We start from the raw sequence: 26,505 nt of genomic DNA, 5'->3' as shown, positions 1-26,505 counted from the left end.
CAAGGTGGTTGTCACCGATGGAAGCAAAGGCTCTGAAAAAGCTCAATATGGAGGCCAAATGGCCGAAATATTGGGAAATCTTGGAACAAGAGGGAGATAAACTGAAATTGCAGAGCTTTGAAAAACTAAAAGACAAAGTGCGAGATTGGCTTCACTATTATCAAATAATGGAGGCATACAAATTGGACAAGAAAATTGGCTTCCAGGTGGAAAAATCAAAATTGGAAACTGAACTGTTAGATCCCAAAACTAAGATTCTGTCAAGAATGTATAACTTGCTGTTGAAATGGAACACTCAGGACGAAATGGTGAAATCTGCTATGATAAAATGGGCACAAGATGTGGGACACAACATTATGCTGGCTGACTGGGAACAGTTATGGACCACAGGTATGAAGTTTATGGCATGTAATGCCTTAAGAGCCAGTGTGGTGTAGTGGTTAAGAGCGGTAGTCTCGTAATCTGGTGAACCGGGTTCGTGTCTCCGCTCCTCCACATGCAGCTGCTGGGTGACCTTGGGCTAGTCACACTTCTCTGAAGTCTCCCAGCCCCACTCACCTCACAGAGTGTTTGTTGTGGGGGAGGAAGGGAAAGGAGAATGTTAGCCGCTTTGAGACTCCTGAAGGGGAGTGAAAGGCGGGATATCAAATCCAAACTCTTCTTCTTCTTCTTCTTAAGAGAGAATATTATGAAAATGATATACAGGTGGTACATGACACCAGTCAAGCTCGCAAAAATATATAATTTGCCCGATAATAAATGCTGGAAATGTAAAGAGACTGAAGGTACATTTTTTCACCTTTGGTGGACGTGCCCAAGGATTAAGGCTTTCTGGGAGATGATTTATAATGAAATGAAAAAGGTATTTAGATATACCTTCCTGAAGAAACCAGAGGCCTTTCTCCTGGGCATGGTTGGCCAATTGGTGTTAAAGAAGGATAGAACTTTTTTTATGTATGCCACAACAGCAGCAAGAATACTCATCGCGAAGTATTGGAAGACACAAGATTTACCCACCCGGGAAGAATGGCAGATGAAAGGTGACGGAATACATGGAACTGGCGGAAATGACTGGCAGAATCCGAGACCTGGGAGAAGAGTTGGTAGAAGAAGACTGGAAGAAATTTAAAGACTATTTACAGAAATATTGTAAAATTAAGGAATGTTAGAAGGATGCTGGAATGAAGTTATGTGGCTTTTGCAGTAATGTTATAAAGGAGTATTTAAAGATGGATTGTTAACAGGTGAGAATGTAAAGTTACAATATATTAAGATAAACTATTAGGATAAAAGCAAAAATGGAAAGGATTTGCTGAAATAATTAATTGAACTAGAATACAAAAAAGGGAGGTGCGAGGAGGTCAGGGAAACAGGTAAATGAAAGTTAAGATATGGAAAGGTTGATTTGTTTTAATTGTTTTTTATCTTTTTGTGTTTTGTATTTTTCTCTTCTTTTTCTTTTCTTTTTTATTATTGTAACTTTTTTGAAATCTTAATAAATATTATTTAAAAAAAATATGATTTTGACTGTGCTGTATGTGTTGTTTCTTTGTTGTCAAGGATTGATATACAGGGATCCATTCCCCCCACCCTTGTAGCGGAATATAGTGTTTTTAAAAAATGTTTTTAGAAGTTCTTACTGTTTTTAAATACTTTATTTTTATTTTTAAATTGATTGCTTTGCTTCTTTGCTGTCTGCTGCCATGACCCTCTTTTGTGGGAGGAAGCATGGGAGTGATGATGATGATGATGATGATGATAACACTACTAATAATTATATATGACCTGGGGGGGGGGAAGAGGCTTGATGAGATCTAAGACAGTGAGCTCTCTTTTATCGACTCAGTCAGGTCCCCTGTTCCATGATGGATTCACAAGTGAAATGGATGCTGCCAGGGTGTACGAGACAGTGAGCGGGGTTCAAAAGAGATGAGGGGGGAGTAAGATGGGTTGAGAGAAGAACTCCATGCCCTCCTGAGTCGGCCACTGGAGGTCGCTGCTGTCAGTGTGTTTCTGTGGCTGCCTTCATTGCATGTCCTGGTCCCTGCTGTTGGCTGCTTGCCAGAAAAGTGGCTCATGAACCTTTGAGTGGCTGATGACCCCTTGTCCTAGGTGGGTTCTGTGTGCTTCTTGCAGGCATCTTGCCTAAGGAGCTATGTAGGTTTTCCGTTCCTGTGTGTATGTGTCCTCACGTGTGGTGCTTGTAAAACTGGTTGTGAGGAGCATTAGGGGATTCAAGCCCCTGTCTGTAGGGAGAGATGCATGGGGACTAGCAGTTGGGGGAACATCATTGTCTGCGCCACTGAGGCTGATGGAGTGGGGCGGACGTGGTGTTGTGCATGTTTTGTGTGTGGTGAAGCAGGTTGTGTACCTTAGCCCCTTCATGTATGCTTACCATGTGGTGGACGCTGGCAGAATTTTCAGGGACGTTGTGGGTGTGTCTGTCATTGCTATGCTGTTTGTGTGTTTTCTGTGTTGTGTGTTTTCACCTTGTCCCCCTTGGGCCAAGCACGCATGGATGCAGCAGCTGTTCCATCAGTGGAGTGGCAGCACAATATTAACGCAGAATTGCTCTGCCTATTTTCGCAGCCTCTTCAGTCTGACTTACAGGAAGCATTTCCCTTTTGTTTAAAGATTTGTTCCCTTAGATTTCCCTTTTGTTTAAAGAATTCTATTTTCTTTCTGTTACAAGTGTGACATCTACTGAAGGGTTCAGTTGTTGTTAGTTGTTAAGTATGTGGCCTTCTAGTAAGGAAGTAGTAGGAGTCCTAATGATAAATTGCCCCCTTTTAATTGGCTGAGCCATGTGTGGCATTTGAAATCTTGCCGACTGAAGTTCTGGAACACATCTGAACATTTGTTTGTGGGTTCTTCTTTCATTTAAGTTCTGAACAAAGTGGCAATTTTCTAATTTAGCCCAAGGGCTCTTTAATATATTTCCAGCATACAGTATTCCCATCCGCCTCTTTCTTCCTGTGTTTCCCTGAATTATTTGATAGACTTTAAAGGTCATCCATAATAGTGACTGTGGAGGCTTTGGGGGAAAAAGAACAAATGGAAAAGGAGTAATAATTGTAAGTGCTTGCAAGAGCCTCAGACTATCATTGCTAATAATTTGGGCTAATCTTTTTCATGTTGTCATGGCTCTTATTCTTAGGTGGTCTGCAAGTTGAAAATTACGTTGGTTCACTTCTCTCTTTAAAATGACAAGATGAGAATAAACCTTTGACTTATTAAAAATGTCAGCTTACATGACTATAGTGTTGTGATATGGATATCTTCTGACTTTTTACTGAAGGAAGAAGACTTCTAAGAATAGCTTGACTGTGAGGTCTCCCTCAGCAGAGGAGGTGAAAAGTATTTTGAAACATACTGCCTGTTTGGGTGCTATTTGGCCCTTGGGCTTCAGGCTCCCATGTAACCCTCCTCAACTCTCACCTTTGCCCTCAGCACAGAGAAAAGGTGTTGAGTGAGGGCAACCTTCTACCTTTAAAATATGAGTTCAAATAAATAGGAGGTTTCTCTGGTGCATTCTTTTGTCTTCTGCAAGCAACAAGATAAATGGGATAGGAAGTGTACAAGCCCAGAGATTATATTCAGAAAAACATGTGGGAGCTCAAATTTTGTAAGCCATCAAGGGTGTACACACTTAGTGTCCCTCCTTCAACCTTTTTGCATTCAGTTCTGCAGTAACAGCATTTTACAGAATGCAATTAGATTTCTCCAATTAGGAATCCTGATTATGCAGGGTAGGACCAGGAGCCATTTGAGTCATTAGGGGAAGGGCTTGTGTGGACAGGCATCTCTTCCCAACCCATTATATGCCCACATGTACTCTTTTGTTGCCTGGAGAGGGCTTAGGCCTGTTTCAGATCCTACTCTAAAAATAGCATCCTCATCCAAAGAAGACCTGGGCAAGTGAAGTTTCTACTTCTTTGAGTTGCTGTTCCTAGCAGTTGAATGTTATAATTTGAGATGACTGTTGTTGCCATTAGTAGTATTGCACAAAGTTCAGGCTTGCTAGTAATTATTTATTTCAATACTGTGGCATCTAGATTTTTCAGAAGTATGTTAACATATTAATTTGCATTTATTTGAATATACTGTATAAGCTAAATCATTTTGAGATTTCAGGATAGCATACAAACAATCATTGGGGGGGGGAATCTAAATATAACAAAATGGCTTAAAGCACAACACATTTTGCATTCTGTCATTCTTATCCTGCTCAGCTAACACAATCAGAAAGGTCTTATACTGCTTTCAAAATATTCACAGGTTTTCTGTAGGTAGTTTCACCATTTCTTAGAAAATTTTATTTCAGTGGAGTGGAAATGGTTCTTCAACACATTTTTTAACACACCCAACAATAAACATGGTTCTTAACTTTGCCTGGGAATGTGGTTGATAATTGGATAATCTTGCACTAATTATTATTTCACGTCAGAAAACTAGCTGGTCAGCTGATGTGGAACAGCCAAGCAGTGACTTGTTCTTGGGTGCCGAATAGCAAGTAAATCCATGACTACTTTTGCCTCTCTTCTTAGATGGTATATCATTCTATTATGGCTGTAGTCCAACCTGCTCCTGTTGACATTATTTTGTCATATATCATGGGCTGAATAATGATTTTGCATATCAGCATTGGTGAGGACTTGGCAAAAGCAGCAATTATGCCTGCCCTGTGTATCCTTCCATGCTTTATGAATCATGGTTGGGCTACCATGAAACCCAAAACTCCTCAGTCTCCCAGCTCAGTGCAGTCTTCCTATTTCACTTGCAAATGGCAGTTAAAGAGCACTCAAGCCAGGAGGCAAGAAATGAATTATTATTATTATTATTATTATTATTATTATTATTATTATTATTATATTTATTAAATTTGTATACCACCCTATACCTGCAGTTCTCAGGGTGGTTCACAGGATAAAATATGTGAAGTCCCATTTGTGATCATGCTTCAAACTAACGTTATAATAGTCTGACCTCATGTAGTCTGGTTCTAATCTCTTTCACATGAATAGGAAGTGGATCTGAGCTGCAGAACTGATACAGTTGAGCCTTTCATCCCATCCTTGGCTCCTAGTCCTTTTCATCTGATTTTTTTCATGACAGGATGCAGTGGGAAAGGAGTGAAACGAACACCAAGACTTAGGGTTTCTTCCATAACTGGAACAGAAGCAAGGGGGGGGGCGCATCTTGCTACATCCTCCAAGGTTGTCACCTTTGACAAATGTCTTATTTGTCTAATGGGCAAGCCAGCACTGTTCATTCTGAGTTTCTTGCTATTGCAAGCTAAGCAGCTGGTATGTGGGAGAAGATTGGAAGGAGATGCTTAGTATGCATTAAAAAAAGGACATGTAATGGTTTGCTCCCGGAATCTTGGGATTTATGCCACTGTTTACAAGCTAGTTAAATGTAAACCATTCTGAGAAGATGGATTTAGACAGAGGAGTGGCTCATGGGCATGCTCTAACATCCTCAAATTATAATAATGACACTGGTCCTCAAAACGTTCTTATCAAGGTGTGGCAATGTGATAAATACAGATTCTGTAAATCTGTGACTCCTGGCCTGTTACATACGTTCTAAATAATAGAATTTTAGTGTGAGGACGATTGCTTTTGTTCTGGTAATGCCTTAGGGGTGTATCCAACGCTGCTCATGTATAAACAGAGCAGACTTCCGCTTATGCAATGGGACTTCACCTTCCGCTCCTGCTTGTAGTCTGCTGTGTTCCCTCAAAATCTGCTCCAAATGATTGAAGGAATGCACTGGGACAGCTTTTGGTAGTGCAAGGGGGACTGCAGGGGAGAGCAGGGAAGTTAGGCTCCTCTTGTGTAATATTGGGTCATTCCCATAGTTAATTTTCTTGCTGAAACTCAAAAGCCAAGTTGGCTTAGTGCTCAATATGTCTTGCAATCAGTATTGCAGGAAGTGTGCACATTACATACAAGGATGATGCATTCTTTTATTTCAAAAAAAAAACTGTATTTTCAAGGAGAAGGAAGTGAACATCTTTGTAAATCCTGATCGCTAGGATCCTTTTGGGTCAACAAAAGGAGTAGTGCACTTATGGCAAGTTCAGTTTAAGTGCATGTGAGTTAGAGCTCAGGCTGCCCAATGGCCCAGCACAAGGTTTGGTTTAGTAACTTCACTCCTCTAGGTCACAGTTCCAAAGCTGCCATTGTTTATCTTGGGAACAGAGAACTGACCATCATTTGAGAAGGCTTTTAGATATCATCTGTTACCTTTCCCAAGCAGCAACCACTATTGCACGAATCCCCATGGGACCTTTCTTCTGGGTAGGCTCTGATACTTTTAAAAGACTGTGGCAGGCAGCCTTTTGATCATTGCGTTTATTTATATACCGCTTGATTTTAAGGAAAGCTCCAAGTGGATTACAAAAATACTGGAATGAAATAATGAAATCAACAGTGGCCAAAAAGAAATAAAACATATGTAACTTCTCCATGTCTCTATAGGCTTGCCTAATCAAAAACATTTTAAGCAGGCACCAAAAAAGAGTACAGAGAAGATTCCTGCCTGATGTCAATAAGCAGGCAGTTCCAAAGTGTAGGTGCTGCCACACCAAAATATTGATTTCTTAGAAGTATGGATCTAGTATTATATGCTACCCATAACAGTGCCAGTTCTGCAGATCCAAGTGGTCGAGTGGGTATAAATGAGATCAAGTGACCCTAGTCTGCTCATGCTCCTAATCTGTTGGTGCTTTCTTGCCTTTCTCCCCAATGTTCTGTCACTCTCAATTTGTTTTCCCACCACAAGATATCCGTGCCTTGTTCTATGAGACTTTAAGGGATGTTCTATGTTCTAAGGGATATTTAATGGCATTCAAGGGCAAACCCTTAATGAAAAATCAGAGAAACTTGGAATTGTAAAATATATTTGAATTACACTTATCATCCAGTAAAATGCTAAATATAGCTCTTTAATCAAGGCACACAGGCACTATGGTGAACATATCTAAATCTTCCTCATTAAACATGAATAATTGATTTTCCTTATAGTTTTATGTTTCATATGTGTAATTCTGGGTTGACATTTCCATTTTGAGCTGTCATGGTTGTTCGTCTTGCATAGAGGAAATGACGTGCGCACGTTCTATTCTTGCAACAGCTGTCAGCAAAATCTTTAAGCCAGGATGTTTCACTTGGATGTCAAGTGTTTCAGTTTTGTGCCATAAATTTCCACCTTGGTGCAGCTCTTTCTATGTATCAGAGTCATCAAGGAAAGTTGAAGCACTGCACCTTTTTTATTCCTTTGTAATACCTTTGTGTAGGTTTTAAAAGAGCTTGACAGTTTATATTGTCAGCTTTCACTCTGACAGCATACTAGAAATTAGAACTTACTTAACATTTCATTTATTATATTGTTAACCATTTGAGCAGATTACTTTACCATTTAACAAATAGGCTGAGTGTATCAATAAATCTCATTCTACGCATACTTAAAAATACGGAATGTCTTGCCTTCCCACCTCCCAGATGATATACCTCATCTTATGCGCATTTGACTTGTGCAATTTCAACTGTACACAGTGGGAGACAATCTGGTTGAAATTGTGCAAGTCAAGTCCCAAGCAAGCCCAATAACTTAGAATCATAGAATCATAGAGTTGGAAGAGACCACAAGGGCCATCGAGTCCAACCCCCTGTCAAGCAGGAAACACCATCAGAGCTCTCCTGACATATGGTTGTCAAGCCTCTGCTTAAAGACCTCCAAAGAAGGAGACTCCACCACACTCCTTGGCAGCAAATTCCACTGTCGAACAGCTCTTACTGTCAGGAAGTTCTTCCTAATGTTTAGGTGGAATCTTCTTTCTTGTAGTTTGGAACCATTGCTCCGTGTCCGCTTCTCTGGAGCAGCAGAAAACAACCTTTCTCCCTCCTCTATGTGACATCCTTTTATATATTTGAACATGGCTATCATATCACCCCTTAACCTCCTCTTCTCCAGGCTAAACATGCCCAGCTCCCTTAGCCGTTCCTCATAAGGCATCGTTTCCAGGCCTTTGACCATTTTGGTTGCCCTCCTCTGGACACGTTCCAGTTTGTCAGTGTCCTTCTTGAACTGTGGTGCCCAGAACTGGACACAGTACTCCAGGTGAGGTCTGACCAGAGCAGAATACAGTGGCACTATTACTTCCTTTGATCTAGATGCTATACTCCTATTGATGCAGCCCAGAATTGCATTGGCTTTTTTAGCTGCCGCGTCACACTGTTGGCTCATGTCAAGTTTGTGGTCAACCAAGACTCCTAGATCCTTTTCACATGTACTGCTCTCAAGCCAGGTGTCACCCATCTTGTATTTGTGCCTCTCATCTTTTTTGCCCAAGTGCAATACTTTACATTTCTCCCTGTTAAAATTCATCTTGTTTGTTTTGGCCCAGTTCTCTAATCTGTCAAGGTCGTTTTGAAGTGTGATCCTGTCCTCTGGGGTGTTAGTCACCCCTTCCAGTTTGGTGTCATCTGCAGATTTGATCAGGATGCCCTTGAGTCCATCATCCAAGTCGTTGATAAAGATGTTGAATAAGACCAGGCCCAAGACAGAACCCTGTGGCACCCCACTAGTCACTCTTCTCCAGGATGAAGAGGAACCATTGATGAGCACCCTTTGGGTTCGGTCAGTCAGCCAGTTACAAATCCACTGAGTGGTAGCATAGTCAAGACCGCATTTTACCAGTCTCTTTACAAGAATATCATGGGGCACCTTGTCAAATGCCTTGCTGAAATCAAGGTAGGCTACATCCACTGCGTTCCCTTCATCTACCAGGCTTGTAATTCTGTCAAAAAACGAGATCAGGTTAGTCTGACATGACTTATTTTTCAGAAATCCATGCTGACTATTGGTGATCACAGTATTCCTTTCTAGGTGCTCACAGACTGTTTGCTTAATGATCTGCTCCAGAATCTTCCCTGGTATTGATGTCAGACTGACTGGGCGGTAATTATTTAGGTCCTCTCTTACCCCCTTTTTGAAAATAGGGACAACATTTCTGAGATCACATCTGCCAGTTCTTTTAATACTCTTGGATGCAGTTCATCTGGCCCTGGAGACTTGAATACATCTAAACTAGCCAAGTATTCTTGTACTATCTCCTTAGTTATTCTGGGCTGTGTTTCCTCTGCTGAATCATTTGCTCCAAATTCTTCAGGTCGGGCATTGTTTTCTTTATCGGAGAAGACTGAGGCAAAGAAGGCATTGAGGAGTTCAGCCCTTTCTGTGTCCCCTGTTTGCATTTCACCATCTTTTCCTCTGAGTGACCCCACTGTTTCTTTGTTCTTCCTTTTGCTACGAACACACCCATAAAAGCCTTTTTTGTTGCTTTTAACCTCTCTAGCAAGCCTGAGTTCATTCTATGCTTTAGCTTTTCTGACTTGGTGTCTACACGTGCTGGCTATTTGTTTGAATTCCTCTTTGGTGGTTTCCCCCCTTTTCCATTTTTTTTGTACACGTCTTTTTAAAATCTTAACTCAGTTAAAAGTTCTTTAGATAGCCACCCTGGCTTCTTTAGGCACCTTCCATGTTTCCGTCTCATTGGTATTGCCTGAAGTTGTGCTTTTACTACAAGCTCTTTCAATGGCAGGTTCACTTGGGGTCACTCAGGCAAGACCCACTTGGTGGGCTGGTTCTGGGACTGGTAATAATAATAATAATAATAATAATAATAATAATAATAATAATTTATTATTTGTATCCCGCCCATCTGGCTGGGTTTCCCCAGCTATTCTGGGTCGCTTCCAACAAAGATAAAAAATACATTAAAACTTCCCTGAACAGGGCTGCCTTCAAATGTCTTCTAAATGTCAGGTAGTTGTTTATCTCTTTGACATCTGATGGGAGGGCGTTCCACAGGGAGGGTGCCACTACCAAGAAGGCCCTCTGCTTGGTTCCCTGTAGCTTTGCTTCTTGCAATGAGGGAACTGCCAGAAGGCCCTCGGCGCTGGACCTCAGTTTCCGGGCAGAATGATGGGGGTGGAGACGCTTTTTCAGGTATACTGGGCTGAGGCCATTTAGGGCTTTAAAGGTCAACACCAACACTTTGAATTGTGCTTGGAAATGTACTGGGAGCCAATATAGGTCTTTCAAGACTGGTGTTATGTGGTCTCAGCAGCCACCCCCAGTCACCAGTCTAGCTGCTGCATTCTGGAGTAGTTGTAGTTTCTGGGTCACTTTCAAAGGTAGCCCCACGTAGAGCGCATTGCAGTAGTCCAAGCGTGATATAACTAGAGCATGCACCACTCTGGTAAGACAGTCCGCGGGCAGGTAGGGTCTCAGCCTGCATACCAGATGGAGCTGGTAGACAGCTGCCCTGGATACAGAATTGACCTGCGCCTCCATGGACAGCTGTGAGTCCAAAAAGACTCCCAGGTTGCGTACCTGGTTCTTCAGGGGCACAGTTACCCCATTCAGGATCAGGGGGTCCTCCACACCAGCCCCACAAGAACAGTACTTTTGTCTTGTCAGGATTCAACCTCAATCCATTAGCCACCATCCATTCTCCAACCACCTCCAGGCACTCGCACAGGACGTTCACCGCCTTCACTGGTTCTGATTTGAAAGAGAGGTAGAGCTCTCACAAGATCTCGTGGGACAATGTGACTTCCCGCAAGATCTCATGGGAGCATCCCTAGCACTTTTAGAGCTGGTGTGCCAGTACGGCTGAGAGCTTAAAAGCTCTTTTCTTACTGGGTAACCCCAAGCGGCCCCGGAGTGAAAAGAGCTTTTCAGCCCTTGGCCTTGTTTGCTGGGCAAGGCCCACTCAGCACACTAGCTCTAGGATTGCTGGGGATGCTCTCTCTCTCCTGCCCCCCCCCATCAGCCACTTTAGAGGAGGCAGGCTGGCTAGCTGCAGGGCAGCTCCAAGGGTTTGGCTATACGCAATTTTGGCATATACACAAGGGTTATCCCTTGGAACCGAACCCCCATTTAAGATAAGGCATTGCTGTACTATAAACGTTCTTTCTATATCAATAATTTAGGAAGTAAAGTTAAATATTGGCCTGTACATTTTAGACGTCTCTTCTAGGTATGCAGTAGATTTGTATCTCCAGCTCAGAGGCACAACACATAAATTGAGATGAGTTTTACTTGATTTGTGGTGACAGACCCATGCTGTGCATGGAGGAAATCACATGAATATAGAAGCCTCACTAAACAGGAAAGATACCTAAAGCCAGAGTTAATGATATTCAGTACAAAACATTATAATCCATTTATATCTTTGCCATACTGATGCCTGATGCACAGGAGTCTGTCAGTGCTTTTGGTGTATTTATGCCATTTATTGATTATACAAATGTGCGTCATTGTGATAGACTGATTGTGTATGGAGAGAGGGCACCTCTCTAGACTCTGTATGAAGACCCACACTGTATTGCAGGGGAGTTTGGGCTGCACTTTGCTGGGGGCAGGGCAGGCAGGTGTTGCTCACACTGCCACATTTCCCCCTACTGACTTTACCTCTCCCCACCACAAGTGGAGTGAGTGGCAGCCACTCTGCAGGAAATAAATGAGTTCACTCAGTACTGGTTAAGAATCCCCATATCCTGCCCCAAGTTAACTCCGTATCTGAGGTGAGGCACAGGTTTTGCCCCCCAAACTGTGTTCCACATTAAAAAGGTAAAGGGACCCCTGACCATTAGGTCCAGCCGTGACCGACTCTGGGGTTGCGGCGCTCATCTTGCTTTTTGGCCGAGGGAGCCGGCGTACAGCTTCCGGGTCATGTGGCCAGCATGACTATGCCGCTTCTGGCAAACCAAAGCAGTGCATGGAAACGCCATTTACCTTCCCACTGGAGCGGTACCTATTTATCTACTTGCACTTTGACATGCTTTCGAACTGCTAGGTTGGCAGGAGGTGTTCCACATTACAGCCCAGTTATTTTGTCCAATAGAATTTAGCAGGATCAATTGAAAACAGAGCCAGATCCCATACACAACAGAATCTTGGGAATATACATACTGGGTGAACTCTCCTCAGCTTGTTTGAGAAATGGCTTTGTATTTTGAAGGTGGGTTGTTGTTTTTTTGTGGGTGTTCAAGAAAAAGCTTGTTTGTTTCCAATAACTCTGTTTGGGCTAAACACTGTGCATGCATGCTGATTGTGCTGCAGCTTATCAGATTGCCCACTCTGAATTGTAATTCCCAGCACCAGCGAAGGCTGAAAGTTACTTGGAAAGTGAGCCCCCATCCCACAATGCCAAAAAAAGTACACCAGGGAGCAAGTGGGGGGTTTAGAACTGGTTGGTGGCAGCATTAATATAAAGTTTTGGTAACAAACAATTCATAGAAGTGACCTGAGTGGCAAAGATGCCAAACAATAGTGGCTCAGTTTTGTTTGTTTGCATTTTTTAAAGCCAAGAAGAGTTTCATCAAGAGTAAGGGGTTAATATTAAAGAACAAATGTACATCCACAGACAAAGCAGCCTAAGCAGCCTTGACTGCTGAACTTGCACATGTAGCAGAATTCTAGTTCCAGAAATTAACTTTTGAGTGAAACGTGTTATAATTCATATCACTTGAGAATTAGCTGGATTATTTTGTATTCCAAGCCAGGAGTGTGACCAATACACAATATTGGGGCTGATTTATATAGTTGTGTGTGTATATGGAAAGGAACAACCAGTGTGAGTTTAGGTAATGAGGATGGGCAGAAATTGTTTGTTTATTTAAAATATTTATATGCCTCTGTTCATACAATGCCCCACAGCTGTTTACAAGATTAAATTATAATAATAATAATTCAGCAAAATCAAATAAAGGAAATAAGAACATGAACAAGGAAGGTATGGTACATGAATTTTTAGAAGATTTATAGCAGCCACCTTTAATGTTCATAGGCCATATTAGTGTCAGGACTGCCACAGAGTAGGACCTACTTTTTGTGGAAACGATCCAACCCTTTGATGAATGTTGCTGTTTATCACACCAGCGGTGAGGTCGGCCTGAATTCTGGTTTTTATTGGCTTTTTTCCATGAATAGTGATGTGACAGTCATATATAACAGAGGTACATAACGTTGGTGACCAAATCAAATGTAGGCTGGATTGTATTCTGCATACACATGGCACAATCTAAAATGGCAGCACCCATTGGATTGAATTTGATAGGATATTTGTGTGCATGTGGGTCAGTGAAGGGGGGGGGCAGAAATGAATAGTTCAAAACTGAGCTTCTTCTGCCTAGGCAAGAAACTCATCAAAACTAGCTGGGCAGTTTATATCTGGCAAAAAGAGAGGATTTAAGATGAATTATTAGCATGTTGCCTTGCATTCTCTTCTGGTTTTATAAAATTAGGGTGCATTTTGTCTGGTACAGATAATTTTTGGCCTGACCATGCTCTTTCTTGCTGTAATAGTTATGTTTGCCTTTCATATCTATAAGCCTCACTCTTTGATTTAAATCTTCTTCTCTCCCCTGCCTCGGATTACACAGGAGGTCCTGCCTGTTGCAGGGGTGGAAATGCAGTTAACAGCTGCTGTTTCACTTTTGACTATTCTACAAGAGGAGTCAATATCCATCCATACTTACTCCCACTCCTTCCTACACATCATTCTACAGAATCTGGAGCACAGAGATGCAGGTCAGAGGCATGACATGCTGCTGATTTCTTAGCTTGCTATGCTTTTTCTTTGCTCAGTGATATACTATTTAAAGCAGTGCATGCACCAATAAAAAAATAAAACAGTGCCATAGTGCGACCTTGCCAACACTCTGTATAATGCAGTATGCAGTTGATTACCCAACACCTGATTTTGAAGTACAGTAGAGCTTTGAGGGCCTTAGCTTGAAGCTCCTAGTCTACATTCCCCTTTAAGTGATCACTGCCTGTCCTTCGGTTCAAATAGCCATGAATTGTATCAGCAGATTTAAAACAGATCTCATGTTGTGTGTATGTGCTCCGGAAGCTGACTTGATTTTGTTAGCACGGTCCAGAAGAAAAATAATGTCCTAGATCAGGAAACAGCCCTTCAGCATCCCAGAAATGTTCCGCTTTTTAAAGATCTACGCAGGAAAAAAACTGAAAATGCTTCTGCTATTCTAGCCTGCATCAACAGATGTACTGTGTCCAGATCAAGGGAAGTAATAGTACTGCTCTATTCTGCCTTGGTCAGACCGCAGCTGGAATACTGTGTCCAGTTCATACCAGGCCACTTGCTTCTAATGAAAAAGATGGACAAAAAGCACTCCCAAACTCCAGATCTGATCCTTTCGGGTGAGTGCAGGCCCCTCCAGAAAAGGTGGGTCACCATTCACCTGGGAGGGCAAACCCACTTACTAGCGGTACTTTCATTTGGCTTAGATTGAGACTGAGTTTATTGATCCTCATCCTATCCACTGCTGCAGCCAAGCACTGTTTTAGCACCTCTGCTACCTTGATGAAAAAGAGAGTTGCATATCATCTGCATATTGCTGACACATCGTTCTTTAACTCCAGATGACCTTCCCTCAGCAGTTTCACATGGGTGTGTCCATCCTCATGTTAGTTGCTATTTAAGAGCTTGGTTAATTGAGGTCACAACCTGAAGGAGCTTCTTGAAATAGGAATATGATATAACATGTATATATCTACAGTCTTTTTTGTACCTCACAGGTGTCAGTAATGCATGGCTGGAAACCCTTCTTGCTGCAATAGAAGCTTTGCCAAAAGAAACCATCAGACATGAGGTAATTTTGTTTTCCTTTGAATATAACAGACAGAATGAATACAGTCTGGGAAGTGGGGAGGATGTAGTGTGTCCTATAGTTTTCTGAACATTTGGCCTAACAATTTATATTTAGAGTCAAACTACGCATGCTGTTCAATTATATTTGATTGATTAAAAGCACTTACATACCGCTTAATATTACAGAAAATTCCCAGCTGTGTGCTTCAGGCAGCAAAATGTAGTTGGCTCCAGCACTGTGCTATTGAGTTGCTATAGGGCTGCTGCAGCAAAGTCCATCCATCACTGCTGTCTGTGAACATAAGCCAAAGTAGGATCCCAGTTCCTGAAGCCACTTCTGCTGTTAATGACACATGTTCCAACTTCCATCAGCTCCAGCCAGCATCACCAACAGTCAAGGATGACAGGAATTTTTGTATTAATCACAGGAGAGCCACAGGTTACCCTTTCCTGCTTCAGGTGTTCTTCCAGCTGCAAGGGAGCCAGTTACCTGTAAGGGCTCCTGTGTGACTAGGAGAAGATCTGAATTCCCTCATCCCCCTGGAGTAGTGCTGATTCCATGAGAAGGACCCAGTAAATAGGTTTCACACCCCTGTGCTTGGTTCCTCTGAATATTCTCTCAGCCCCACTGGAGCTGTTCACAGATAGGTTGCTCTCGTGTGACTGGGAGAACATCTAAAGGGCACCGCAAGCGAATTTCAATCCATTCAAAGACAGCAGTGGTTGAGGCGAGGGTGTCTTGCTGGTGGCACTGCATTACATCTGCCACGATGGACGAGGTAGGGGTAGCTCTGGGTTGGTAAGGGTGCATGCATCTGACATACTGATTGTTTTAAAGCAAGGTTTCTCCAAATCTGGGTCTCTAGCTGTTTTTGGACCACAGTTCCCATCATCCCTGACCACTGGTCTTGCTAGATAGGGATGATGGGAGCTGTGGTCCAAAAAGAGCTGGAGACCAAAGTTTGGGAAACGCTGTTGAAAAGCAAGCATAGACAACATGTGACCCATCTAGTTGAATGAATGCAGCTTAGCAGGCCATGTGGCGGCCTGCCATTTTGGTGGTCTGGTGAGCTGTTCTTGTCCAGCTTGGTGAGTCACATGTTTGTTTGTTTGTTTGTTTGTTTGTTTGTTTGTTTGTTTCAAAAAAATTATACACTGCTTAATTGCCCCCCCCAAAACTCCACTCTCAAAGCAGTTTACAAAAAGATAAAGCAAAAAAATCAATAAAAATTTGCAGCCATACTTTAAAACATTCAGAAGTTAAAGTACTAAAATAGATTAAAATTCTAAATTGGTGCTTAGAAATTTGTGCAGGGCAGTTGTAAAGGTTGAAGGCACAAGGTACGTGAGGGTTTTTGAACAGTCAGAATATCCTGTACAAATGTCAAATATTATTGGCACAGGAATAGTTCTCAGTATGTTGTGCACACTCCATTGTAAATTCTGAAATGGGGCAGGCATCCTACTGAAGGAAAGCTGTATCAAATGAATGGTTGCATAGGAAATGAAATAAATGACAAGAATTTTTTTAAAAAATCAATCTAAGGGTGAAAAAACTATAAACTTTGGTTTCCGGAGGTGCAAAGCACTTCTGGCTTTAAAAAATCCACTTAAAAAATTAATTGACTTCTTGCATTTTCTCCCTGGAAACACTGTAAAACAAGATAATATTAACTTTAATGAGTAGCGTTGTGCAGAATATAATTGGTAAGATGTTTGTAGCTTCGTGTCAGGTATGGCATATAGGCCTTTTCATAATCTAATTAATTAGAGTAGACGAAAGCACTCTGGAGTTTCATTTGCTCTAAATGTCAAGCCTTCCTTTTCAGGTTTGTTTCTGATTTCACACATTTCATTCACAGACGCTTCCCCACAGGCCACTCCTGAGAGAGAGATAACAAAATGGGGATGGCTTACGGTGTGCTCAGACCACTGTAATCTTTCAAGTGGTCTGCAATAGAAAATAACATGAAATAACCAGTCTGGTTTATTTGTTTGAGACTGGGGATTTTTGAGCACTGGGTTTTCTTGTGCAGAATCATATGTCCTGTTAAGGAGAAGCAAATGTTCAGTCATTGTTCTGCTCAGGAATCTCTCTCTCCCCCCCCCCCCCCCCCCGCTTGTTCACTGCATCAAGACTGAAATTGAAATAAGTGAATGCATATTTATGGCAGTGTGTGTAGGTGTTGGGTGTGGGATGCAAATATGCAGATTCAGCATTTATTATTGGGAATAGCCTGGCAGGCCCTAAAGACAGGGAAAAGCCACATCCAGACATTTGAGTTAGGAAACAGTACTTCTGCTGTAGCAGTTAAGAGAGGACTGAGTGGGAAGCCATATGGAGGTTGGGGGCAGGTCAGCCACCAAAACTAACGTAGACGCAGTGCTATTTTTCTAGAAAAAGAGGTGCCAGAATTCACCATGAACACCTCCCTTGTTCTCTTAGAATGACAATGGCGCCCACCTGAGAGGCAAGTTCCAACTGAAAAAAAGCCCTGCCTAGAGGCTTCCAGAACAAATCCATACATATAACTGCACAAACTGGACTCAAACCAATGGCATCAAGTTGCAAGAAAAGAGATTCTGACTAAGCATTTGGAAAAAAAACTTTCTGACAGCAAGAGTTGTTTGGCAGTGCAACAGACTCCCATGAGAGGTGGCGGGCTCTCCTTCCTTTGAGGTTTTTTAGCAGAGATTGGATGCGCATCTGTCATGGAAGCTTTAGCTGAGATTCCTACATTGCAGGGGGTTGGACTAGATGACCCTTGGGTTCCTTCCAGCTCTATGATTCTATGAAATGACCACTCAAAGAGCTGCAGTTATTTCACAACAATCCTGTGAAGTAGGTTAGGCTGAGAGATAGCGACTGGCTAGTGAACTTCATGGCTGAGAGGGGATTTGAGCCTGGGTCTCCCCAACCATAGTCTGAAACTCTTAATGCATTCCCCAAAGAAAGAAGTGTCTCTGTTTTGCTCTTACCTGCTGCCCATCCCATCAGGCTGTCCACGTCCATCAGAAGTGCCCATGCGGCACTCCACAGGGACAGGCATGAGCCTCATAAATGTTTTCTTTTTGCTTCATCTTGCACTCAGTGCCACCTGCCATCCTGAGAGCAAAAGAACCCCCTGCTGTAAAAATCAATACACATTGTTCCCTACCATTCTCCCACCCACCCTATTCCTTTGTTCTCAAGATGGCGGTTCATTATATTGCATGCCCTGTTAAACGAATCACCAAAGGAAGCCTGTAGGTTAGGGCTGGATGCCTGGAGGCATTGTCAAAGCAGAAGACAGATGATCACTAAGTAAATAGGGCGAATGGGCTGAAGCAGAGCAGATCTTGGCAGAAAGATGGCCAGGTATGTGGGATATACAGCAGCTTGGCATTTTTCCTTCAACATATTTCTCAGAGTGAGGACCTAGGGGAAAATCTGAGGCTTTTTAGGACTGTGTGAAATTCTTTCAGTCCCTCTTGTCGCCTCTTAATTGCAGAGTCAGCAAACAGCAGTATCTTTTAATAACACCTGCTTTGGGGGTGTCCAAGGGCAGCGAATAGCCTGGCAGCAGCTCCATCATTTTGTTGCACTGCTGTGATGCTGCAGATTGTGGAGCTCTTTGGTTTGGCTGCAAGACTCCCTGGCTCCAGACCCCAGGCGCTTTAATGTGAAGCCAGGGAATGACAAACTGAAATGAAGTCAGAGTACTAGTCTGAATTCATCTATAAACAGGAATACATAGATGTGCTGGTTTTTTCTTGGCCTCTGGACTGCATGAGACTCATGTCTACAATTCTCATGGAGTGCTTTGTGGGAGCATTCCCATGAATGAAAACTGTAAAGTCAGAAGTGGTTCTTGGTTTATGTGATTCTTACTGCAGATAACTTACATGTTCCTAAATATTTAGAAATCATTTACAAAGCGACATGCTAGTCCCAATTAGTGGGAGTCACAAAGCCTCTGACAAGAAGCACAGAATTGAAAGCATATAATAGTGTTTTGAGCTACGTTGCTCTTAATTCACTTTAATGTTGTTAATGTATGTACTGTGAAAAGTCATCTACTGGAAGGGGGGGAGTGCTACTTTTGCAATATAATTATAAATGTCCTTGTCCTGTCTTCTTTCTGATCTTACATAAGGAGTACAGCTAATTTACACCAACATTCCCCTTAGTCTGCATTTTGGATTTTTTTGGAATTAACTTGAAGGCCAATAATTTTCTTACATGGAGGTCATTCCTCTGAAGGTGAAAGAGTGTACCCCATTTTGCTTCAAGTAGGGTGTGAATGTTGTAACTTGCAAGAATGCTGACTGGGCAGCTGATACTAAGATCAGTTTTAATATGTGAAGTGGTTCTTGATTATTTTTATTGTTTTTCTTCTGTTTAGCCCTAGATTTGCCATTTGAATTTCTTCTTCTGTTCCCCCATAGATCCTGAATCCTCTTGTTTCCAAGGCACAGCTTTCCCAAACACTTCAGTCTCGCTTGGTTAGTTGTAAAATCTTGGGGAAATTAGCTAACAAGTTTGAAGCTCATATGTGAGTAGCTTGTGTGTTTTTCAGATGTCCTAATAATTAAAACTTGCAGAAAGGGAAACAAATCTATGCTTTTGTGTGTTCTATGTGTAAATGAGCACTTTGTCAATTTATTTCAAACTGTATATGGTGGACTCAATCTACCAATGCTGCTGCTGTGCATCCTTATCCTTTCTCCAAAAGCTCACCAAGGTGGCACAGCATGAGTACTTCTTAGGCTGTACCCATAATAAAGACCACAGTTTTTTCTCACACTTAAGGCATGATCCAAAAAGGTGTTCATCTGCACTATTGAATTTTCAAGGTCCCTTAAATGAATTGTCCAATTTCATCCTGATTTCCATAATTTTCCTATTGGCTGCCATGTTTTTCTATGGGATCGTTTCCAAACTCCTTGCCAAGACCGCTGCCCCATATTAGAGATTGTGGATAAAATGGTAGCATCCCATTCTGCATGAAGCCAATTTCAGTAACAGCCAGGGTGTTCCTTTTTCATCTGCAAATGCTACCTTGTTTGTTCCTCTGATGGCCTTGGGATCTCTTTGCTTGTCTTAAAATTTCACAGAATAATAAAAATGTCACAGCAGATGCCCTGAAATTTATTAATGTTGGGTCCAAGTTCACAGTAGTCTTGTTTTAAAGGTGGAAGATCTTACTGTCTAATACTTTTTGCCAGTTTGCTTTCAATTTCTCTGCAAAACTCTATTATAATCCCGCATAAAGGTTTATTTTGAAGGCATGCCCTCAGCTGTGATGGGTACCCTCTAGCAACTGATTATTTATCTTCTGTCAAAGTCAGTGAAGGCCTGCTATTTGTGTGAGGTTCTGCTGCTGAATTCAAAGCAACGTTTTGCTTTATAGGCAGGTATCACAGTTCTAAATATTTTTGGTGACATATCCCCATGTGCTCACCAAATGTTAGATTTTACCAAAAGTAGGCTGATTTTGGAATGCCACATCCTGAACTCATGTGCTTGTGCACCAGATTTTAGGATTAAGCTACACAGCTGGTGCCCAAACTCAGTCCCTTTTTTGTAGCTATACTGATAGGGATGCCTGAGGAGTGCCAGCTTCACGATTTCTGATATGAATGCACCTCCTGGACTAATGTAACATAGATAACTACTGGATTCCACACTTTTCTGATGGTTGTAGCACAGTTCTCAGCTTAAAAAATGTTTCAAGATGCACAATTTTTTGTGAGTTTTTTGAAAACAATTGACATATTAATATTGACACTTGTGAATGATGCAAACAAGTAATATACTGAATTGTCCAAAACTATTCAGTTTGGGGGCTGGTTCACATGACATGCTAAGCCGCAGCCTCTCTGCCGCTTCCACCCTGGGTCACTCCCTCTTCCTTCCTCCTGGGGGGGGGGCAGTGGTGGCCGCAGCAGATGTCCCCCCCCCCCGTTCAGCTCAAGGGTGGCGCACTCATGAGCGTCCCTTCACTGACCTCAGAAAGAAGTGGGTGCTGCTGCCCCAGAGGCCTGGCCCTGTGTGGCGGCCGGGACCACATAACACCGGTCCTGAGAGACCTCCATTGGCTCCCAGTATGTTTCCAAGTACAATTCTAGATATTGGTGCTGACCTTTAAAGCCCTAAACGGCCTCGGTCCTGTACACCTGAAGGAGCGTCTCCACCCCCATCGTTCTGCCCAGACACAGATCCAGCGCCGAGGGCCTTCTGGTGGTTCCCTCATTGCGAGAAGTGAGGTTACAGAGAACCAGAGGGCCTTATCGCGGGTGGCACCCATCCTGTGGAACGCCCTCCCATCAGATGTCAAGGAAATAAGCAGCTATCCTATTTTTAAAAGACATCTGAAGGCAGCTCTGTTTAGGGAAGTTTGAAATGTCTGACGCTGTATTGTTTTTAACTCGATTGGGAGCCGCCCAGAGTGGCTGGAGAAACTCAGCCAGATGGGCAGGGTATAAATAATAAATTATTATTATTATTATTATTATTATTATTATTATTATTATTATTATTTTATTTATTATGGCTTCCCTTCCTGTGGCTCTGGTCTTTTGATGGGGGAGCATGTTGTGGGGGCGCCTTGTTGCGCCTCTCAAAATATGCCTGGGGCCATGGCCCCCCCAGCCCCCCATGCTACACCACTGGTCATACTTATATATTCCTAAAAATTGCAGTATCTCCCTTACATGTTACTTCATTATACAGAACTCAGAAAGGCAGAAATGCAGTTTATATGTTGAATGTTATGTGATGATTAAGGTTTTACTTTCACAGTATTCAACTTGTACATGTCAACTAAATGGGATGGGTTTTTTCTGTCTATTGATTTTAGAATTAAAAGAGAAATTCTTCCACTGGTAAAATCACTCTGCCAGGATGTAGAATATGAAGTTCGTTCCTGCATGTGTCGGCAACTGGAGCTTATAGCTCAAGGAATAGGGTGAGCATAATTACTACAGAGTGGAAATGATTTCAGAAGATTAACGGTGTAAATCAGGGTGGGCAACCTGTGGTCCTCAGCCTAACTTATGTGGCCTGTAGCCTAATTCAAGTAAGCCCTTTGCAAATGATCAGCTCAGGAGGAGGACGAAGGCAGTAGCAGAAAGAACAAGAGAGAAAAGGGGATAGACATGCCTACTGCTGGCTTCAGTCCTATTCTCAGTTGACCCCAGCCATTCTTAGAAAAAAGGTTGCTCATGCCTGATCTGCAGCAGAAAGTGCTGTGGCCCCTTAGAATATACCTATTTTACTCTGACGTCTACATATACACAGGCAAAAACCTACTTCACCAGATGTTTAAAATACTGGTACAAAGTAGTATAGAAGAAAAACTAGTATATTACTCCCTACCTATATAGACACTCTCCCTGTGCCCAGTGTGAATCACCTACTGCCCACCCTCTCACCCGCTGCCATATATCTTTGCTTCATTTGCTTTCTAACTCTAATAGCCTGCTTCCTCGGCCCTCTTCCTTCAGTTCTGTCTCCCTCCCTCTCAGTTTTGCACACATTCTCAGAGTCTCATTGCATATCGCATGCAGCCAAGTGTATCTTGTATTCACTGGTTCCTTTTCCTTTTCTCCTTTTCATAGTAACAAAAGCCAACTTCTAAGGCTCCTAGTTTGGGGAGAGAAGTTGCAGATGCCTCAAAGTACCATCCCAGTTGTGTTTTGCCCCATAGCAGAAAATATACAGGCACCTATATCTTTTGTATTGCAGGATGAAAAAGCAGCCTGGGACGTGGGTTTCAAAGAGAAAAATAGCCCAAAGTAAAGGACTTTTCTTCTGCTGAAGATCACAGCCCCAGAGGCTGCTTTCAGTTAGAAAAGAAAATATTGGACAAATTATGCATGCAGCTATTTGTAGTTTGGCCCTTCTCAATCTTTCTCTGGCTCTCCCTTTTTTGTTAAACATGTTCATGTCTTTCTACTCCTTAAAAAAATACCCTGCCTCTTAACTTTCTGGTCCAATGTTAGGGTGCCTTCTTGGTCCTCCATCTTCTTAACCTGCCTCCTGCATGCTTTTCTACCTCTGACATTTCATGCTCTGTCTCCATCAAGAGATTGACCTGCTGCTAGCTGTCCTTGATTCCTTCTCCCTCTCCCACCTCTGTGCCCTCTGCCTCTTGGCCTGCAACAGCTTCCTTCTCTGCTTGTCAAGGGATTTCCTTTCTGCATTCCAAGTCTTTCCTCAAGGTCCAGATCCTCAGCAAAGCTATTCCTGCCCCAGCATAATTTCACCTTATCTGGCTTTATCGCTCCCTTGTCACCTTTCGTTACCTTCACTTTTGTCATTCCTGTTTACATCTACTTACAATCAAATCTCACTAATTTCAGTGGAGGAAGCAAACCTACATACACACTCCTTTTTTGTGTGGTCTCTCTGGAAATGAATACAGTACAACAGTGGACTTCCTGGTTCATTGGAGGCTTCCTACTTTTTCTATGCATCCAGACAATGGGAGATAGGACTTCCTGGTTTGGCTTGAAAGAACCTGGGGGTATAACAGATTTTCCTTGGTAAAGAAGTGATTGCTGCCTGGAGGAAACAATAGAGAAATCCAGGGTTTCAATGTACCAATGGGGCCAGCCCCACACCCGCAGCTCTGGTGGTAGTGATGGGTGTGGGTGTGCAGACAATTTGCTCTGCTAGCCTGGAGGTGGTGTAGTAATCATCATGTGATGGCTGCGGGGCCATCTTAGGATCGGGTGTATCCCAGGCTGCCTCTCCCTCTCCTCTCCCATGGAATGCTCACTGGTCTTGAAAGACCTACATTGGCTCCCAGTATGTTTCCGAGCACAATTCAAAGTGATGGTGTTGACCTTTAAAGCCCTAAACGGCCTCGGCCCAGTATACCTGAAGGAGCGTCTCCACCCCCATCGTTCTGCCCGGACGCTGAGATCCAGCGCCGAGAGCCTTCTGGCAGTTCCCTCATTGCGAGAAGCAAAACTACAGGGAACCAGGCAGAGGGCCTTCTCGGTAGTGGCGCCCGCCCTGTGGAATGCCCTCCCATTAGATTTCAAAGCGATAAACAACTACCTGACATTCAGAAGAATGTTTTTAATGTGTGATTTTACGGTATTTTTGGTTTCTGTGGAAGCCGCCCAGAGTGGCTGGGGAAACCCAGCCAGATGGGCGGGGTACAAATAATATATTATTATTATTATTATTATTATTATTATTATTATTATTATTATTATTATTTCTGCTGGCTACCAGCACTGTGGATCCCACCAGTGTTACTTGTACCTGGCAGGGGGCTAAAAGAGAGCAGCATATGACAACCCTGCAGTGCTGTCCAGTGTTATCCAATCTGCTGGTGTATTGGTTGGGGTGTTCTAAAGTGAAGAGCAGTTAAGGGGGTTGTTGAGTGTAGTAGCAGCAGTGGGTGGGAGGAAAGGGGTGATTAACTTAGCTCCCATTCATGGGTGGGGGAAGATGGGGATTCTTGGGGTTGGGTTTTTGTTGCTCGGATAAACAATTATACCCATGCCAAAGGTCACATTGTTTCTGATAAAAATGAGAAAAGAGAAAGGAAAGGTTGGCCATTTGACCTCTGCCTGGTGACTTAATAATTTAACAAAACTTAAATACTGCTTGATTGTAATAAAACCTCTGAGCAAGGTACGTTGTATGGGGAAATACAAGCTCGTTCTTGAAGCCCTTCCTGTTTCTGGAGAATCTGGATAGTGCAGCAGTTGTCTTTTTTTTACTAAATGTTTTGATACTTTTTGTAGGACTGAGCTAACCAAAAACGTAGTGCTTCCTGAGCTGGTAGAATTAGCAAGGGATGAAGGCAGCAGTGTGCGTCTTGCAGCTTTTGAGACCTTGGTTAATCTGCTGGAAATGTTTGATGCAGGTAAGATCAGAACTGAGTTACATTGAACCTAGTACTACAGCCATTCCTCTGGTTGCCAGGCTATGTTCTTTGTCAATATGCTATTACTCACATTTTGATTAAAGATCACAAAAGGATAGCTATGTTCATCTTTATAATATTTTCTGTTTTTCAGATGATAGAAGTCAAACAGTCCTCCCATTAGTGAAATCCTTCTGTGAAAAATCGTTCAAAGCAGATGAATCTATTCTGGTTTCACTGTCTTTCCATTTAGGGAAGCTTTGTAATGGACTATATGGTACGATCAAATGGTCCTAGTATGATATATATTTTAAGGGGTGCTGGGTTGTTTTTATTTGCATTGGAATCTTAATCACTGCAACCCCAAATAAATGAAATAAATGATTTTAATAACAAAGTAAATACAATCAAGGTGAAAACTGTGTATAATGACTTGCTGTTGCTCTCTCCCTTGACATGTGACATTTATTTGAATTTATAGTCCACATTTGTTTGCATAGCAATAGCATTGGAAACAGATACAGTACATCCTATGAAAATTCATTTAAAACTTTGTTAACTACTAGCAGAAATGGCAGACTTGTCCGTGAACTGTTGTTCCTGACATTTTTCTGAATCCTTTATTTGATGTAACAGTTGAAGAGGAACAGAAGAGGGAGAGATTTGTTATTATTGTTTGGAGTTAGACTATTTTAAGGTCCATTCCTGTTGTGAGTAGTCTTAAGATCTCTGAACAGTATGCAAGTGCGAGAAATTTTAGAACTTTAGGTCTGACCTAAGCTTTTTACACTAAAATGAGGTTTGCCATGGAATGTCGTGAAGGGAATTTGAAAAGGGTTCTGTGCTCTTAACAGTCTGGTTCACATAAATAATTTCCTGATCAGTCAGTGCAGAGGTGTAGCACAGAGTCGAAAGCAGATCAGTGCCACAACACAACAATTCTGCCCCTGCCCCTTACTTGCTTCCAGCTATGAATTATAGAAGCATAGTATTCCAGAGTTAGAAGGAATCTCTAGGGTCATCTAGTCCAAACCCCTGCAATTATGATAGCAAAGACCAAAGGAAGGTTCCCACATAGTTCCAGCAAACACCCTCTTTATAAAGAGGACTGATGTGATGGGACCATTGATGGAAAAACCCATTCCTTTTCTCTCAGTACAGTAGCTGTACCCACACATTTGAAAGGTGTTAATAATAACAGATATAGCATGCATACCTCCAGTTACATTTCACATGAATATTCATTGATCTACATTTGTTATGTATATTGAAGTCATGAAGACTATTCAATATACAGTATAATGAATATTCAGTGTGTTAACAATGAATGCCAGCCTGTGGAATGTGTAATATTTTGTCCTTGGATTGTCAGTATTTTCCATATGCATGTGCAAGATAACAATACAAATAGCTTTTTCTCAATGAGTTCCTCCTCTCAGGATGAGAACTTGGTGTGCCTTAGTTCTTCCTGTTTTGGAATGTAAAATCTCTGCTAGTTTCAGCACTAGCCTCAAGGCCTTATAAACCACAGACAATGCCTTAGCTCTAAGGTCTTATCTTAAATGATCAAAAGTCTACTCCCACAATGCCTTCTCCCTGTAAGATCCAGTGCAGGTTAACACCTATCTGCTTACAACACATTGCAGAAGAGCCCTAAAGCAAGAGCTGCAATATATACCTCTTTCATATTAGATCCTCAGAGCTGGAGTAACAGTCCCCATGGCTGCTGTCTAAAGCAGAGTTTTTCAACCTGTTTGGGTCCACGGCTCCCTTGACCAACTACATTTTTTCTGCAGCACCCCTGTAGGGCTCAGGAGCCCAGTTATGTCACCCCTTGCCTTCAGAGCTGGCAGCCCCTCATCCCTTTCCAAACACCCTTCTTTGTGGAGTGTTCCCTCAGCCTCTTCTCCCCTCTCCTTGGGAGTCCTCTGGGCAGCCGCAGCT

General features: G+C 42.4%; 1 protein-coding gene across 2 annotated transcripts in view; it reads left to right on the top strand.

Moving 5' to 3' along the window:
* The window catches only part of PPP4R4 (protein phosphatase 4 regulatory subunit 4), an 85,032-nt gene that overhangs the window by 33,712 nt on the left and 24,815 nt on the right, over window positions 1-26,505 (top strand). For both annotated transcript variants that reach the window (XM_081859671.1, XM_081859672.1), the window contains exons 4-9: window positions 13,461-13,608; window positions 14,620-14,693; window positions 19,121-19,227; window positions 21,535-21,642; window positions 24,440-24,561; window positions 24,716-24,838. In XM_081859671.1, the coding sequence (XP_081715797.1) occupies window positions 13,461-13,608; window positions 14,620-14,693; window positions 19,121-19,227; window positions 21,535-21,642; window positions 24,440-24,561; window positions 24,716-24,838 (682 nt within the window). The remainder of the gene's footprint in view (window positions 1-13,460; window positions 13,609-14,619; window positions 14,694-19,120; window positions 19,228-21,534; window positions 21,643-24,439; window positions 24,562-24,715; window positions 24,839-26,505) is intronic.

Source organism: Podarcis erhardii (genome assembly GCF_964252035.2).
Source record: "Podarcis erhardii genome assembly, chromosome: 1".
In the NCBI taxonomy this organism is placed as follows: Eukaryota; Metazoa; Chordata; class Lepidosauria; order Squamata; family Lacertidae; genus Podarcis; species Podarcis erhardii.
The sequence above is the reverse complement of the archived record's forward strand: the minus strand, read 5'-3'. Positions and strand labels throughout refer to the sequence as shown.